Source organism: Oryza brachyantha, chromosome 5 (genome assembly GCF_000231095.2).
Source record: "Oryza brachyantha chromosome 5, ObraRS2, whole genome shotgun sequence".
NCBI classification, from domain to species: Eukaryota; Viridiplantae; Streptophyta; class Magnoliopsida; order Poales; family Poaceae; genus Oryza; species Oryza brachyantha.
The window spans coordinates 18,984,316-19,001,099 of record NC_023167.2 but is presented as its reverse complement, the minus strand read 5'-3'; the positions used below and the strand labels follow the sequence as shown (position 1 = coordinate 19,001,099).

The following is a 16,784-nucleotide window of genomic DNA, read 5'->3' as shown; positions in this document are numbered from 1 at the left end:
TTAAAATACTGTCCATACGAGCAAATTAAGCTCGTATAAAAGTGAAAAAAAGAAGAAGGTAAGATCATCTCTCTGTTTTAAAATATAACTATTTTTACAACATTAAAATTTATACCACATTAAATATTTCATATATACGTCTTAATTAGTCAGTCGACCGCAAGATAATCGTTTGCCTTAACTTAATACATTGTCCAAAAAATTAACTCTTAGAATTTAATTTTGTCATGAATACCTATATTGTTATCTATCCATAGACCATAGTCCATACAACGAGAAAATTTATCTGATAAATACCCCTTATCTATTCACCCACCAATATTACTTGCCCCTACATATCAATAAAGGGCATATTGAACATTCCTTCTCCCCACTAAATGTGTATTGGTACGCTAGTAATCGGTTAGTGTTGGAACAAAGTGAGTATAATTTCGAGAAAAGTCCGTAGCTCGATCAACTACGTTGGTTCAAAGTTTGGTCCTCACCCATGAAACCGTTTTAGCATCTTCACTCGTGAAATCATTCGCTTTTGATCCCTCGGTTAAAAACACCATTGTTTTAGATACAGTTTTGTTAATGTGAAATCTAAATAGACTAATATGAGCAGCGATGATATAAACATAATAATACATCTGTCTCATAAAGATTTCATTTTAGCTCCCCTCAAGTCGTATCAAAAACTTTATTTTTGAAATAATATTACTTTAGAGTTTGATAGTGTAAGGATTTACATGTATTGGACTTAAAAAATATAGGATAAATATATTGAAATTTATTTTTTTCATTTGTATTGATGCATATGTTTCTGAATAAAAATGAAGTGCAAATATGGATCTATAGTTATTTTCCTCCTCTCCTCCTTCACATGATGGGAGATATGACATGACAACTGCTTGCTCTGCGGGTGACGGATGGTGGATCGCAGCCCACATGGATCCATCCACGGATCCAGAACAGGAGGAGGAGGAACAGATCGGACTGTGCCGTGCGCCTCGTGATCGGGGAAGTGCGATTCTACTGCACACACGCACGCAGATACTGCTCTGCTAGCGTTGGTAGCTAACGACCCACGGCCGTGTTATGTTGTTGTCTTCAAAATAAAAATAAAAGATTATCTAATTTTTTAATAGTTATTTGATAAGATAAATATTAAAAATAATTTACATATAATTATAAATCTATAAATATGAAATAATCAATTTTATATATTTTTTAAGATACTACTTGCTTTCTTTCGTAATGTAAAATGTTTGACTTTTTTACTTGTAATATTTGATCATTTGTCCTATTAAAAAATTATAGAAATATCATTTATTTTGCTTGTGACGTACTTTATTATCAAAAGAACTTTAAACATGACTTATTATTTTTTCTAAATTTTTGAATAAAACAAACGGTCTAGTATTTAACAGCTTAAAGCACGTGGAAAAGCCGATAAATAATCCAAAGGAGAAAAAAGAAAAGACAATCAAAAGAATATGATTAAACATCCCCGGGGGAGAGCGAGCTGCGTGGGAGACTGTTCCCCGTTTCACGTGCCGTCTCTTTTGACCGCCTCCCTTGACCACGTCCACGTCCTCTGCAATGCATGCGTTACGTCAAGACACGCACACGCACACCGCCACCCACACAGACATGCCATCGCATCGCTCCCCGCGCCGGCGCGCCCCCGGGACCAAAATCTCGTCGACCACCCGCCGCAAAACGCCAACCGAATCCTCGCTATAATAAGTTGCCGCTCAGTCACATGTGAGCCACGACGCCACCGCCCGCGATCCTACCAAGAACCGACACCGGCCGCCCGCCTCGATCGATGCGTGCGTGCCGCCGGCGAGCGATCCACACCGGCGGCCATTGCTAGCTAGCCAGCCTGTACTGCAGCTCGAGACTGTAGTAGCTTGTGGTTGTAGGTGGGGGAGGTTGAGATGCTGCAGGAGCTGGCGCCGTGCACGTGCGGGATGCTGTACGGCAGCTGCGGCGGCGGGTGCGGTGGCGCCGCCGCCGCCGCGTCGGCATTCTCGCTGCTGTTCCCCGTGGCGGGGGGACAGTACTACTACCGGCAGTGCGGCGCCGCCGCGGCGGAGGAGGAGAGCCGGCGGCTGTCGCCGTATGGCGGCGGCGGCGGGGCGGTGGACTGCACGCTGTCGCTCGGGACGCCGTCCACGCGGCGCGCGGAGGCGGGCGCGTACGCCCACGCGACGACGACACCGCCGGTGGGCGGCGGGCTGCCGTCGGCGCGCTCCGGCGGCAAGCAGGACGGCGGCGGCGCCGGCGCGGCTTCCTGCAAGGAGGCCCCCGCCGGCCGCCTGCCTCGCCGGTGCGCCAACTGCGACACGACGTCGACGCCGCTCTGGCGGAATGGGCCAAGAGGACCCAAGGTACGTGCGCACGCCGTGCAACCACCATTAATCTGTCCGTGCAAATACAAGCGCTACGAAACTGACGCGTCTCGCCGCATGAATATTCCTCTGGGTTTGCTTCCATTGCAGTCGCTGTGCAACGCGTGCGGGATCCGGTACAAGAAGGAGGAGAGGCGCGCGGCGGCGGCGGTGGCGCCGGCGCCGCCGCTGGACACCGGGGCCGGGTACGCGTACTGCTACCCGCGGCAGCCGCCGGCGCCGTCGCCGCAGTGGGGATGCTACGGCCAGGCCGCCGCGGCGAAGTCGGCGTCCTACGCAATGTTCGGCGACATCGTCGACGCGGCGGACGACGGGCCCTGCCTGTCGTGGCGGCTCAACATGATGCCCTCCTCGCCGGCGTTCGCCGTCGGCGAGCGGCCCGGCCTGTTCCAATACTATTAGCTACTGTAGCTAGCTAGAAACCTAGACTAATTTTTGATCAGTTTAGTCGGTTAAGCAATGAGATCGATCAAGCAAAGCTTAGCTTGGACTTGAGATTAATTAAGCTAAGCCCCAGCATTAGTTACCAGCAGCAGCATAATTCCTATAGCTCGCGTGCCAATTTGTTCTTTATATTTCTTTTGTGATTTAACTAACAGTACTTTCCACTGTGCACTAATCATCGCTCATCGTTTCATCCAAAAGGCCAATGGATATATATGTGTGTGGAGAGATATATGCACTTTTGAGCTGTGAGATAGTACCATCCATCAATCATTCAAACGGCTGTGCTGTGCGTATATATTTTGGGACCCACATGAGGGTTCTCTTTTGCTCCGAGGCCTACAGGATCCGATTTGAGTTCTAGATTATTTAAAACACTTTTTGCTATTGATCAAACGTTTGATTTTTTATTCTTTTGTTAAATATACGTGCAATGCATGTATTCGGAGGCTAGGAGAAGAACGTGTATGAGATTTTTGACTTGCGTGTATATCTTCAAATTATCATCTAACGACAGTGACCAGATTTGATTAATAGAATTAAAATTTTCAAACATTTGATCACTAGACGGACCCAATTTAAAATATGGTTAAAATGCCATGTGGTATCGCAATTCCAAACCATAATCTTGTTCTGGACCAGGGGAAAATGAACAACATAATATTGATTGGCCTACCATGGATTGGACCGAGATGTCCAAACTTGATTGGGCCCAGTTCTCGCGATGGGAGGCCCGCCTAGGCCGAGCTGACTGATCACTGAAGTTCGTCGGAGACCTTCCTTTCAATGCAGGAACATTTCTACTGTTACAAGTGAAGAAGATGCTTGTCCAAAGCAGTACTTATCAGTAGAAGACATGGAGCATGTTAAGGCCAGCTGAAACTAGGGAGACACAGGACTAGGAACCTTTGACATGTAAATGCTCTGACAATGTTAAGCATCCATATGTAGTAGATCAGATCAGTGTGTTTATATTCTGATGTACTCAGGACCACTTGTACCAGTTACCAACTTGCTATCGATCCATGACTTGAAAATACTACTGACTCAGCAGAGGTTATTTAGCTTGTTTGGACGAATTCAGCACAGGCTATTCAGAGATTTCAGACTTCTCAGAGGAGAAACGGAACATTGTTTTCTTATGAATCGGGTTAGGGATAGACATGGGTCGACAAACGGGTAAACCTCGGTCATCTCTAGTTCAACTAAGTTGCAATTTTGTTTATCAAGTTTAATTAGAGTCAACTCTAAATTGCAATGAGCTAACCCAAGCTCATCCCAATATCACGTAATAAAATTTTAAAAAAAACAAGTATTAAGTGCATCAAGTTTGAGTGTTTGATTATAGTGCTCTCTACTGATATTATTCTATTAGCAGTATTAACATCAGTAGAATAATCTCGACTGTTGATTTAAAGTTCTATTGCCAATAAAAAATAGTCCACTAAATTAGAAAGAATAAGCGGAGATGAGAGAGTGCCGAATACCTATGACAAGTAATAACCCGGGTACCAAGTAACCCCAGGCCCAGGCTTTCTAACTTTACCGACAACTGCATTCATTAATAAAATTCAACTTACAGCCAGTCAGCCAGGGTATATAGTCCTGTAAATAATAAAATTCAAGGGCATTATTGGCTCTAGATTGAACATTAACAGACATGATACAATAGAAACTATTATCTTCATTTGAGGTTAAGATGTACTAATAAACCTGAATGTGCATATCAAACATATCATTTGTTCATAATAAATCTATGATAACATGAAACAAAGTGAGTAATAACCAAAATGGCACCTGTGAGCGTTCAGAAATAGTACATGCTTGTTACTCAATGGTGGCATTAATACAATCATTTAGCAATTGCTTTGCAGAGGCAGTCAGGTAAAATGGTGTTAAAATAAATACAGCTCGATAGTTCCATCTGGAAAATACAGGTGCATAAGATTCTTTGCAGGCAGGCTTGAAGAATGCCTGAGAATGTAATAAATTTTACATTGGTCATCCAGCGCTCAAGAATATAAAAAAATAATAGTACAGCGATTAGGACGAGAGTCACTGCATAAGACTTCGCTAGTCGAATTGGAATTCGTGTAACAATATTGTACAAGAATATGAACAGAATGAATAATTTGCTTTTGCCTGGTATACTTGACTTGGAAAAAAAAAACATTTGCAAATGTGCAAATCAATCCTTGCCTTTGTGCTTGCAAAATAACAAGTATTTTACAGACCACAGAGCTCAGCGGAACGACCATTGTATCTCTTCAAGAGTTCTTCCCTTTGTCTCTGGCACCCCAAGGATGACGAACACAAGGGTGAAAGCACTCACGATCATGTAGGACAAAAATGTCCCTGTTGATATTCAAACAGATATGATGAGCATCAGGTTGAGGATGTTTAGAATTCTACTAGTTTCGCTCAACATTAAAGAACAGTCCTAGTCTAGGAAAGAGTGATTATATGATTAGATGTACCTCCAGCACTCCAACTAAGCATTAAGTTCGCTGTCATTGTTATTGCAAACGATGTAAGCCAGTTGGCAAGTGTCGCAAAGCTTCCTGCAAGACTCTTGATACTAACCGGGAGAATCTGAAAATGCACAAAGGTTGGAGGTGGGTGTTCAGACCATCTGATAGATTCTCCAAAAAACATAGCCACGTGAATGCTCTTCAATTACATCCCAAGAGCATATGATTATGAGCCATGAAGCTATACCTCTGACATTATGATCCATGGAATGGCACCCATACCGAAGGAGAAGGCAACTACATAAGCCTAAATGAGGTGTACGAGTTAGTATTTCTGGCGCAGATTCCATATTTGTGAATGTGATGCACATTTTCAAAGAAAGAAATCTGAGGGACATACCACAAGAGCAACCAAGGAGATCATACTTAAGTTGTAGTACATATGAGAATCTTGTGAAACACTATCCTGAAATAAATAAAGCAGTAACAGTAGGTAACTATTAAGTGGATTGACATAGGAAGCCTGTGGTATATTGCAACATTCATAAGCAATTGTAGACTATTGCATATGGTACAGTAAATGAATTGTTATCTTCTCCATTTATCAGAACCATATGCCACGGAGAATCTGAATATACCTTTAAGAAAAATACAACAGCAACTGCAAGGAGGCTCAGAGTCATCCCAATAGAAGAGATCTAGAAGTTAAAGTGAGAACTACGTTATGGTCACAGAGTGCAGACAACTAGCATGTTGCGCAGTACTTTCAGGGGAAGAGAAAATTACGATGAGGAGGATTCGTCGGCCAGCTCGGTCTAATAACCAGGTTGTAACTCCAGTAGCAAGAACCTGATGACAAATGCCATGAGAAACTTAATATAGATTGCATAGAGACACGAAGTTTTATAGTTGCACACCTGAATAGCACCAAGTGCACATGTAGCCATGTCACTGTTTGTGAGACCTGAAGAAATTTTATGCGTTAAATATAAGCTAAATTGACTACAAGATCACTATAAACAGAGAGATGAAGGAAATTACAGCTGGGTATAACCTATTAGAGATCCTATCAGTATCAGGTCAGCTGTCCCAATTTTAGTACTTTGAAATCTAGTATGCTATTCCTTCTAGACTGAAGTTTGATGAACAAATGATTATACTGCTGGTAATTCAGCAAATAGTCTACTGTTCTAGCTTAGGTTGGTAATATCCAAAATGTCATGCCTACAACTTACTATGCCTAAAGCCCTAACGAATGTATTACCTCCATTTCAGGTTATAAGATGTTTTGGATTTCCTTAGATTCATATGGATACTAATGAATCTGGATACACACACATATATATAACATATACGTTGGTTAATAGATGAATTTAAGGAAAACCAAAACATCTTATAACCTGAAACGGAGGGAGTAATAAAAAGGTTTACTTGCAAAATAGGAAATACCACACAACTTACCTGCAGCTTTGAAGATGCTACCTGCATAAAACAATATTCCGTTGATTCCACTTAGCTGTTGCAGTACAAGTAGGCCAATTCCTAACTGCCATAGTTAAAAGCAAAGTACCAATTATATATTTTAGTTGTTAAATGTGGTACAGAGTAAACCAAAAAAATTAAGGAGTTTTACTATTAGGGGTGTGCGGTATTTCTTCTGGTTTAACTCTTGAAAACGGATTGTTGTCCTTTTGTTTGCTGATGCTACTGCTCTCTGCATAAAAACGATGTTGTTATATCCAGAAGCTTATGGTGCATATATCAATGTTCCCAATGTTATAACAAGTGCTTACCTTTATATCATTCACTTCTGATGTGATGTCAGTTTCAAATCCCCTCAGAACTTGTAAAGAAGTCTCAAAATCCTCCATCATGTTCATCTTTGCCTAGACATTATAGAGACCAAAAGATGGCCGTAAATAAAAATTCAGATGATGCAATTATATATCGAGTTTTTTCATATACATACCAGCCATCTTGGAGATTCTGGGATGAAGAATAGGCCAGGTATCAACACAGTGCAAGGCAAGATCCCTACACAGAGATTTGAATAAGAAAACATTCAAGTTCTAATAGACATATATAACATCCAAAATATTAGTAAAGCATGTATAGTTTACTTGTGAAAAGGATGTACACTGGTTATTGAAAATGACAAACATTTCATCTATGAGTTTAACGAAAATATGCACACAATTCTGTGGGATTCTAGCTATGTTTGCCAGCATACTATTTGCTGTCACGGAACTTGTGAACTGTAATATTGGTAAGCGGGCAGCAAAAGGATACAAGGAAAAAAATCACATTAATCAAATTACCTATCACTGCAAGCAGTCTCCAAGGAACAAACATGCCAAGCAAATATGCCAACAATATGCCAATGGTTACAGATAACTGTGTAATAAGCAATCACATAAGGGCCTTGAAATAAGCAAGACAAATTATGCCTTAAATATAGAAAAAACAACTGCCTTTGTGTTACAAAAGGATTATATTACTTGATTCACAGAGCCAAGAGCTCCTCTCATGTTTTGAGGTGATATTTCTGCTATGTATACTGGCACCTGTAATGACATAATTCACAGATAAAGAGTCAGTCTTGTAAATAGCTGGCAATGGAGAGTTTTTCCTCCAAAATATCGACATTTCAGTTGTTCTTTCTCCTTTATTTCCTTCCCTGAACACTGACAAAATAAGTACTCAAAATTTCTGTGCATTAACATTCTATATACATAAAATTCAGGCAGGAGTTTTTTCGTACATACTGTATAAGAGATGACACCAACACCGAACCCCTCGAGTAACCGTCCCATGTATAAAAAGGACGAGTCCTATAAAGCAATTATTAGCTTGCATTATATAAAGTAGCAAGGCGATGAAAGTAAGGTTCTGAACCCATGTAAGTCATACTTTTGCAAAGGAGATGGCAAGCCAACCAATGATGTTTGGAATTGCAGCAATCATCAATGACTGGAAAAAATCAGTTAGCAAACCCATTAGCATAAAAGAGTAGACCAATGAGTACAATTGACTATGGCAATCATGTTAACAAAATAAGACAGAACAAATTACCAGTCTCCTCTTTTCGATTCTACTTATGCTTATAAGCCAAAATTTAAACTTTCAACATTAAATTTGGATTTGATTTTGGGGTCTTTTATCATAGTTTATTTTTCAGTTTTGTATCGCTAAGAACATGTATATAAAAATTTTATTCACAGTTTATTTTTTGTTTGCAAATAACAGCCAAATGATAGCCACCCACTTCTCCACACTCTGAACCACAAGTATAACTACCTACTGCAAAACACGCCCAAACATGAAGGAAAATACATCATCCGTACGTTTTTGCCTACCAATTTCTTTAGTGCCATAGCGACTAGAAACAGAAGCACGCAACTAGCCAACTAGTAAACTCGTGAACAGGCAACAGCCACAGAAGTCAAGCCCCAATGCAACTATCCTACTTAACTCGATAGGCAATTGACAACACATGATCAGCATTTGATTTTCGAAACCTCCAATCCGTTTTTCGAAATATTTGTATTATACCTTATAGAATGTATTTATTTTTCATTAACTACAAAATAACTATCACAGTACAGTGACTTTGACAAACCAAAATTATCCTCGAGATAGAGACTGGTCACCCAACGAAAGCGCAGCTAAAAACTGCATGAGTACCAAAAGAAGCAAAAAATTTCTCACCCCTTTGCGCCCAATGTACTCGGCCATCTGGCCGCTGGCGATGGCTCCGACCATGGCGCCGACGTTGGACAGCGAGCCGAACACCGAGAACTGCAGCACATCGTCCAGATTAGAGGCACAATGAAGCGCAAAAGCGAGGAGGGGGGGGGGGGGGGGGGGCGGAGCGCATATGGGCGCAGGAGCACGGGCACGCACCTCGGAGAGGGAGAGGTTGAGGTCGCGGATGATGGCGTCCTGGGTCGGGGAGGAGAACCCTCCCGTGAAGCCGAACTGGATGGGGCCGAGCGCGACGATGAGCGTGCAGAGGAAGGCCGAGACGTGGGACTCCCGCAGCATGGCCATGGAGGAGGTCCCGGCCCCGGTGAGGCTGCCCTGCCTCGACCCCATCCTGTACCAGCTCCCCGTGTGCATCAGCAGCGGCTTCCGCATCCCGCCGCCGATGTCATGGTCGCTGCCGCTCTCGTCGCCACCTCCGCCGCCCCTATTCATCGCGCCGCCCGACCGCCCGACCGACGCACGCGCGCCGCTCGTATACGTGCCCCCCTCGACCGGGACCTCGCCGCCGGCAAGGTGGTTGGATTCTCGAGGCGCGAGGCGAGAGGAGAGAGAGAGAGGATCTCGGAGGAGGAGGAGGAGGAGGAGGAGGAGACGCGACCCCTCTCGTTTGCCGTTGTAATCGGGAGAGAGTGGGGTGAGGTCGCCTGTCCGTCTGTTTACCTGTCTCCCCTCTTGACCGGCTGGACGTGGCCCCACCTGTCATACACTGTTAGAGGGAATTGAATTTTCGCTTAGTCCGAGCTTAGGGGAAAATGGCAATTTATTTTTTTTCGCCGCCGCTATTGTAGCTAATGTGGATAGGACTAGATAAGATAGTATAGTATAAGAAATTATTAAATGTTATTTCTAAGGGTGGTGAACTGGAGATTATTTAAATATTCACCGCTCATTTTATTTTATTTATTTTATTATATACTAGAAAAGGTAATCGTATATGCACGAAGAGAAAAGGTATTAAATGTAAATGTTCTCGTGCTCGTAGTAGTGTGCACAGCATGTCCAGACAACGACGTATGATGTTTTTAATTTCTTGTGCTCCTCCTCATTAGGATTATCCCCGTCATCATTTTCAGGAGATAGCTGGATAAGATCGCGACGACAATCAAAGCATTTACCGAATGGACGGTGACCCGCGAAAGGGGCGTCATCACGCCCCCCCCCCCCCCCCCCCCGGGGTAAATTCAGCAATATTTTTGAAACGGACCACCCCCTCCTTTGGAAATCCAACGAAATTTTTGAAACAGACCACAAATATGTTTATAGGCGTGTAATCAACCCTATAAACACACATGTAAAAAATGAGCCGATATATCTTAATATTGACAGAGTCACTACTAATATTTGGTTAATTACTATCATCGAATATATCATCAATAATGAAAAAAATAATTAGTCATATAAATACCAGTGCCAAATCTATCATTTTTAGCTGGGTGAATATGTTACGCTCGCATCTTTAAGAGCATAGTAAAAATTTGTCTTTCTAAATATCAATTTAGTCATTTGTGTGAAAAATTCTATACCAAACCTAAAGCGCACATCAACGGACTCTCCATTATCACTCTTCAAATCCTAATTGATAGTTACAAATATCCAAAATTTAGAAACTCAAACAAATCTAGTCATTCATATGTCATGGCAAAGTCATATGAGTAGTCGTTTGAAGATTATTTTTTAATATAATTGTTACAATTTGGTAAAAAAAGTCATTTAATTATTCTCTTAGATGTTCTTATTTTGTAGAATTAGGGATGGATCTAGCGTGGGGATTATTGCGAGAGATCTAGCCCTGGATACCCATGAAAGATAGGAGAGTGTGGGGGGGGGGGGGGGGGGAGGTGAAGATAAACATCCCCTCATTGTTTGCAACCTGGATCCGCCATTACGCGTAATCGAACAAAATTCCATAAACAAAAATTCAGATGTATAATTGGAATTGGATAGTACAGAAACCGTAGTCTAGTGGGGGAATACGATGGTGTGTCCGGTGCCAAGTGCCAACCTCGTGGTCAAGTAGGAAGTAGCTGACTACTTGCTTGCTCAAAGCCACGTCACACGGGCAGCATTTTCTGGGGTGATCTGGCTGCCGTGCTTCTCGTGGACACTATAATATCATGATGCTCCCTGCTGAAACAAAGAAGCATGTTCAGTTTGCCAGATAAACTGCCAAGAGACATGTGCAGATCATGGCAACATTCCTATTCGCAGCTTTGATATGATAGGGATGCATCACCGGCCAAAAAGGCATAAATCTGTTTCATGCAATGACAGAGATATAGCCAGTAACAACATATGCACTTCTTTAATGGGGGAATCATTCACCTCTAACTTGCAGAAAGCTGATGTCTGTTTGATCTAGGAATTCCTACAGAAAGTATGGTAAAAATAAATGAAGTGTTTTGTTAAACAGAATTGATTAACCTGTTTCTCAACTGAAAAAAGGGAAGAAATCTGCATCTTGTAAATGCCTCTGAACTCTAAATTTCTGACGAAGGTGATAACTGCCAAATAAGTAGAAATATTGAAAAATATCTTCAAAGCAGTAGGGATTCAAATAGCAGTAATGTGGACACAAGAAGAGAGCAATTTGATTTGAGCCACTACACTAGCATTTACAAGCCAGCTGGACATAACTGAATTAATATTGCACAGGAATATACAAAAGATAAACAGAAAAAAAAATTATTGGCCTTCAACCAGTAATTTCTTGGTAAAAGAAAATCCAAGGTTCCTGATTGTACAAGTAAATCTGTAAATCCTTTCCTTATACTCAACTGGAGTAACCACAGGATGCAACGAGAAACACAAAACTCAGCGAAACGAAAACTGTATCTCCTCCAGGGTTCTTCCCTTCGTCTCTGGCACCCAAAGGATGACAAACACGAGAGTGAAAGCACTCACAATCATGTAGGACAAAAAGGTCCCTGTTGAAATTCAAATAAAATGGTAAATTTCGTCAGATAAATAATTTCAGAATTATATTCTCGCTAAGAGAGGAGTTAAGAAGTACAAACCTCCAGCACTCCAGCTGAGTAACAAATTTGCTGTCATTGTTATTGCCCAGGATGTAAGCATGTTGGCAAGTGTTGCAAAACTTCCCCCAAGACTCTTGATGCTAACCGGAAGGATCTAAAACAAACAATTGAATTGAAATATTTAGACTGCTTAAGTTGACGCCTGTGTTGTAGAACTCAGATGTTTGCACCAAAATGCCAGATATGTAGGCTAGACACTATACCTCAGACATCATAACCCATGGAATGGCACCCATACCAAAGGAAAATGTGATGATATAAGCCTGAAGTAAGTGATCAAGGTAAATTTTCTGGAAGAAGTTTGGAGCAAATATTCAAAAGAAATTGTTTAACTGACAGACATACCACAAGAGCAACCAAGGAGATCATACTTAAGATATAGTACGAGTGGGAATCATGTGAAGTATTACCCTGGAACAGATTAAAAAAAGAGAATAATGAGTGAAACTTGTGGAAGAGGGGAAGAGTCGATGTGATAATGTAGGCTATTGAAGAGCCTGCGACATCCATCAGCCCTTCAAGCCAACCCGGCAAAAGGAGCCTGCAACATATGGTTTTTTTTAATCACAACAGTATGCTACAAAAATTTGAATATACCTCGAGAAAAAATACAACAGCAACTGCAAGAAGGCTTAGAGTCATCCCAGCAGTAGAGATCTGTAAATTTAAGTTATCTACTATATTATTGTTACAGACAACTAACAAAAAGGTGATTTCAATGGGAAGAGGAATTTACAATTAGGAGTATCCGTCGACCAGCTCTGTCTAGTAACCATGTTGTAACTCCAGTTGCAAGAACCTAATCAAATCCAATGATTTCTGTCAGAAACTTACTATAAGTTATAGAGACGAGAAGATGATCCTCCTAATTGCATACCTGAATTGCTCCTAGGGCGCATGTGGCCAAGTCACTGTTTGTAAACCCTGAAATCTTTGCATGTTAAAATTACAAGCTAAAATTGACTAAAATGTCACTGGCATACTAAGGATCTATAAGATATAGAAGCAACTTACCTGCATCCCTGAATATTCTACTTGCATAAAACAGAATACCGTTTATTCCACTTAGATTTTGAAGTACAAGAAGGCCAGTTCCTATCTGTCAACATAAAGCATAGTTACCATTACAAAACATGGTTAAAGATTTTGGTATAAAAAGAACCAAAAAGTGAATGTAAATTACTAGTAAGGGAGTGCGGTATTTCTTTTGGTTCAACTCTTTAAAACTGATTGTGGTCCTTTTGTTTGCTGATGCTACTGCCCTCTGCATAACAGGGATATGAACCGAAGTTAATATTCCAGATGAATGAAATATATATCTCCGAAGTGTTGAGTGTTAGAGAAAATCTTGCTAAGATGAAATCACACAAAAATCCGAAAATGATCTGCAGTCAGTTAATCAAGAGAAATAAAATTGCCTGCCTTTATATCATTGACTTCTGCAGTAATGTCAGTCTCAAACCCCCTCAAAACTTGTAGAGAAGCCTCGAAATCATCCATCATTTTCATTTTTGCCTGCATATAGGTGTGGGAGACTGTTTATCACAGATTTCAGAATTGTGATACAGTATCTAACTTAAGTGTACAACATACCAGCCACCGTGGAGATTCTGGAATGAAGAATAGACCAGGTATTAACAATGTACATGGGATGCTTCCTACAAGCATGTAAATTCAGATATTTGAACTAGATTCTGGGGTCTAGACATATAAGGCACATACAAATTACAATAAATAATAAATCCAAAAGGTACTAGTCAATTCTATAGTGTATGCTATATATCGTGTAGGATCTGAACTGATAGTATTTTCCTAGGATATCTGTTAAATGCTAAACATATTTTCCAACATACTGTCTGCTGCTACTAATCCTTGAACTGAATAGCAAAAGCTAAATGAAAACTGTCAGAAACAAATTATAAAATAGTTATTATTTATTATATATCTTTAAATAAAAAACATTCAGACATCAGATATCAAGTTGCATTACCTATCACTGCTAGCAGCCTCCAAGGAACAAACATGCCTAGCAAATAGGCCAACAAGATACCAATGGTAACAGACAACTACATAACAAACAAATGCATAGTGAGTCCAACATAAACAGGCCTAAATTCCCTCACAAAAGATAAGATGCTTCTGATTATAAGCACACCTGGTTCACGGAGCCAAGTGCTCCTCTTGTGTTCTGATGAGATATCTCTGCAATGTAGACTGGCACCTGGTACCATAGGATTCACATGTCAAGGTTTCAGTCATGTAGCTACTAACTAATCCAAGGTTCTTCTGACAACAGAAAAATAACAACTTCTCATTTGCAATAGATCGTTCTGCCTCATTGTAATGGCACCTCAATCTATTTGCAATATTTCATCATTTTGCAGTAAAGCAATACAACACTCTACGCAGGAAAGAAACATGCAATGAAGTTTGTACCGTGTATGATATTACACCAACACCAAAACCTTCAAGCAAACGTCCCATGTACAGAAATGACGCGTCCTGAAAAGCAAAGATCAGCAATCACGAAACTTATCGGAAACAGAAAATAGAGAAAAATAAGCTTGAAAAACATGTTACACATACTTTTGCAAAGGAGATGGCAAGCCAACCAATGATGTTAGGAACTGCCGCTATCATCAATGACTGGAAATTCAATGAGCAAGACCATTAGAGTAAAAGAACAGAGCTTCACTGTAGTTCCTGATTCTAAAGTATGAACGGAAAATTTGTCATAAGAACATCATCTACACATGTTCTGTCATACCAACATTTCTTATCGATATATCAAATTATCAATGACAAACACAACTCAATAACTTCGAAATTAAGCCATTAATTCATTTGCTTTCAGTAAAAGCAGGGCTCAATGAGCCTTTTCTCTAAACAAATTTAAGCCATTAAGGTCAAATCCCAATAGTATAGCTAACTAAACCTGAAAGTTTGGGGGTCCACATTTTCACAGGTTTCTCTTGACAGGAAATGACCAGCAATTCGAATCTCACTCACTTTTCTTTAATTGCATATTGCCCGTGACACCGAAAAGAACGCATTTTTACCGGTTACTCCCAGACTGAATGACATTGATGACTCTCAATTGTTCATCGTCTCGCTACAGACTGGCCTAACAGATAAGGACTAAATGAAGCAAAAATTTCTCACCCCTTTCCGGCCAATGTACTCAGCCATCTGCCCGCTGGCAATCGCCCCAACCATCGCGCCGACGTTGGATAGCGAGCCGAAAGCCGAGAACTGCAGCGAAAAACTAAAACTTTACTAAAAAGGAACGCAACATGCAAGAACAGAGATTGCAGCTTGAACGGACCTCGGAGATGGAGAGCTTGAGGTCGCGGATGATGGCGTCCTGGGTGGGGGAGGAGAAGCCGCTGGTGAAGCCGAACTGGATGGGGCCGAGGGCGACGATGAGCGTGCAGAGGAAGGCCGAGACGTGGGACTCCCGGATGGCGGCCATGGAGGAGGCGGCGAGGCTGGACCGCGATCCCATCCTGTACCAGCTCCCCGTGTTCAGCAGCAACGGCTTCCGCAGGCCACCGTCCTGCTCGCCGCCGCTCTCATCGCCTCCGGCCCCTCCTCGCCTGCTCCCGCTCCCGCTCCCGCCGCCGTTCATCGCGCCCGCTCGCCTACTTGCCAAGCTCGGTTGCTCCGCTCAACCGGAGAAATGGAGGAGAAGAAAAGTGGAAACTTTTTTCCGTTGAAATGGGGAGGGTGCCTGGCCAGTTTCGCTGGTCCCCGGTGGGGCCCACTGCCAGTGATACTTAACAGGAGTCTGATCTGATTTTTGTCTGAACTGAAGTAGAAACAGGGTAGTTTCTTCCTTGCTGAAACTGTTGTGTGTGGGCCTTTTTTGTATGCATGCTGAATTGCCATTCGTCTGATCGGCCACATGTATACATCCACAAAAGTGGCTTTTATTTCTCATTAGATTTTTAGATTTCTATATTATTTGATTTTATATACGGAGTAACTATTTATCTATTATTAGTTTTTTAGTTTATATAAGTTATCAGATTTTATAGTAATTGTTTTAAGTGTCATAATAGCTACTTAGAGATATAAATAATTAAATTAACTATTACTATAAGTTTAGAAAATTATGTTAGTATTTTTTTTGCAAATATGACAAACAATCAGTTCATAGTTTAAGCCAATATGAAAATTGTCTAATCTTTGAACAGATACATTTTTAGAGATTATCTTCTTTCTATGTCATTCTCGTTTTCTCGACTTCCAATAAACAAACATGCCATGCACGATATGGGGTGACCGTGAAAAAAAAATATATCAAACGACAAACTTTTATATACATATCCTTAATGATCTTAAAACTAACGTCAAAAATAAACTTTGGTCAAAAACCCTAAAATCAACTTTAAATTTAAAGTTGAATATTTAAATTTTAGTTTTTGAGAAAAAAAATAATTTATAAATAAAACTTTTATATACATATTTTTAGCGATCTAAAAACCAACGTTGAAAATAAACTTTGGTCAAATATCCTAAAATCAACTTCAAATTTAAAGTTGAATATTTAATTTTTGGTTCATAAGAAATGTGTACGCTGTTTTTATGGGCGGACACAGAGTATATTGAGCCTACTCGAATTTAATACTTAGTGTATTATTAATATATAATTAATAAAAAAATTAAGC

The 16,784-nt window shown here is 40.9% G+C and overlaps 3 protein-coding genes across 3 annotated transcripts; 1 reads left to right on the top strand and 2 right to left on the bottom strand.

Annotated features, from left to right (window-relative positions):
* Nucleotides 1-1,848: 1,848 nt before the first annotated feature.
* Nucleotides 1,849-3,025, top strand: LOC121054566 (GATA transcription factor 15-like). The gene is made up of 2 exons (XM_040524683.1): nt 1,849-2,378; nt 2,490-3,025. The coding sequence occupies exons 1-2, from the start codon at nt 1,926-1,928 to the stop codon at nt 2,799-2,801; spliced, it is 765 nt and encodes a 254-aa protein (XP_040380617.1). The 5' UTR covers nt 1,849-1,925; the 3' UTR covers nt 2,802-3,025.
* Nucleotides 3,026-4,645: 1,620 nt separating this feature from the next.
* LOC102710210 (sugar transporter ERD6-like 6) lies at nt 4,646-9,689 on the bottom strand. Its single transcript, XM_006655536.3, has 17 exons — nt 9,218-9,689; nt 9,023-9,112; nt 8,225-8,284; nt 8,080-8,145; nt 7,813-7,878; nt 7,633-7,708; nt 7,284-7,348; nt 7,108-7,200; nt 6,948-7,028; nt 6,776-6,860; nt 6,232-6,278; nt 6,101-6,163; nt 5,953-6,012; nt 5,715-5,780; nt 5,562-5,621; nt 5,321-5,435; nt 4,646-5,198 (listed from the first exon to the last, which is right to left on the bottom strand). Exons 1-17 carry the CDS (start codon nt 9,509-9,511, stop codon nt 5,086-5,088), a joined length of 1,500 nt encoding a protein of 499 aa, XP_006655599.2. The 5' UTR covers nt 9,512-9,689; the 3' UTR covers nt 4,646-5,085.
* A 1,903-nt stretch (nt 9,690-11,592) lies between these two features.
* On the bottom strand, nt 11,593-15,780 carry LOC102702098 (sugar transporter ERD6-like 4). The gene is made up of 17 exons (XM_006654741.3): nt 15,440-15,780; nt 15,277-15,366; nt 14,701-14,760; nt 14,551-14,616; nt 14,270-14,335; nt 14,105-14,180; nt 13,708-13,772; nt 13,537-13,629; nt 13,298-13,378; nt 13,129-13,213; nt 12,992-13,038; nt 12,851-12,913; nt 12,712-12,771; nt 12,460-12,525; nt 12,318-12,377; nt 12,094-12,208; nt 11,593-12,003 (listed from the first exon to the last, which is right to left on the bottom strand). The coding sequence occupies exons 1-17, from the start codon at nt 15,740-15,742 to the stop codon at nt 11,891-11,893; spliced, it is 1,509 nt and encodes a 502-aa protein (XP_006654804.1). The 5' UTR covers nt 15,743-15,780; the 3' UTR covers nt 11,593-11,890.
* Between the last annotated feature and the right edge of the window lie 1,004 nt (nt 15,781-16,784).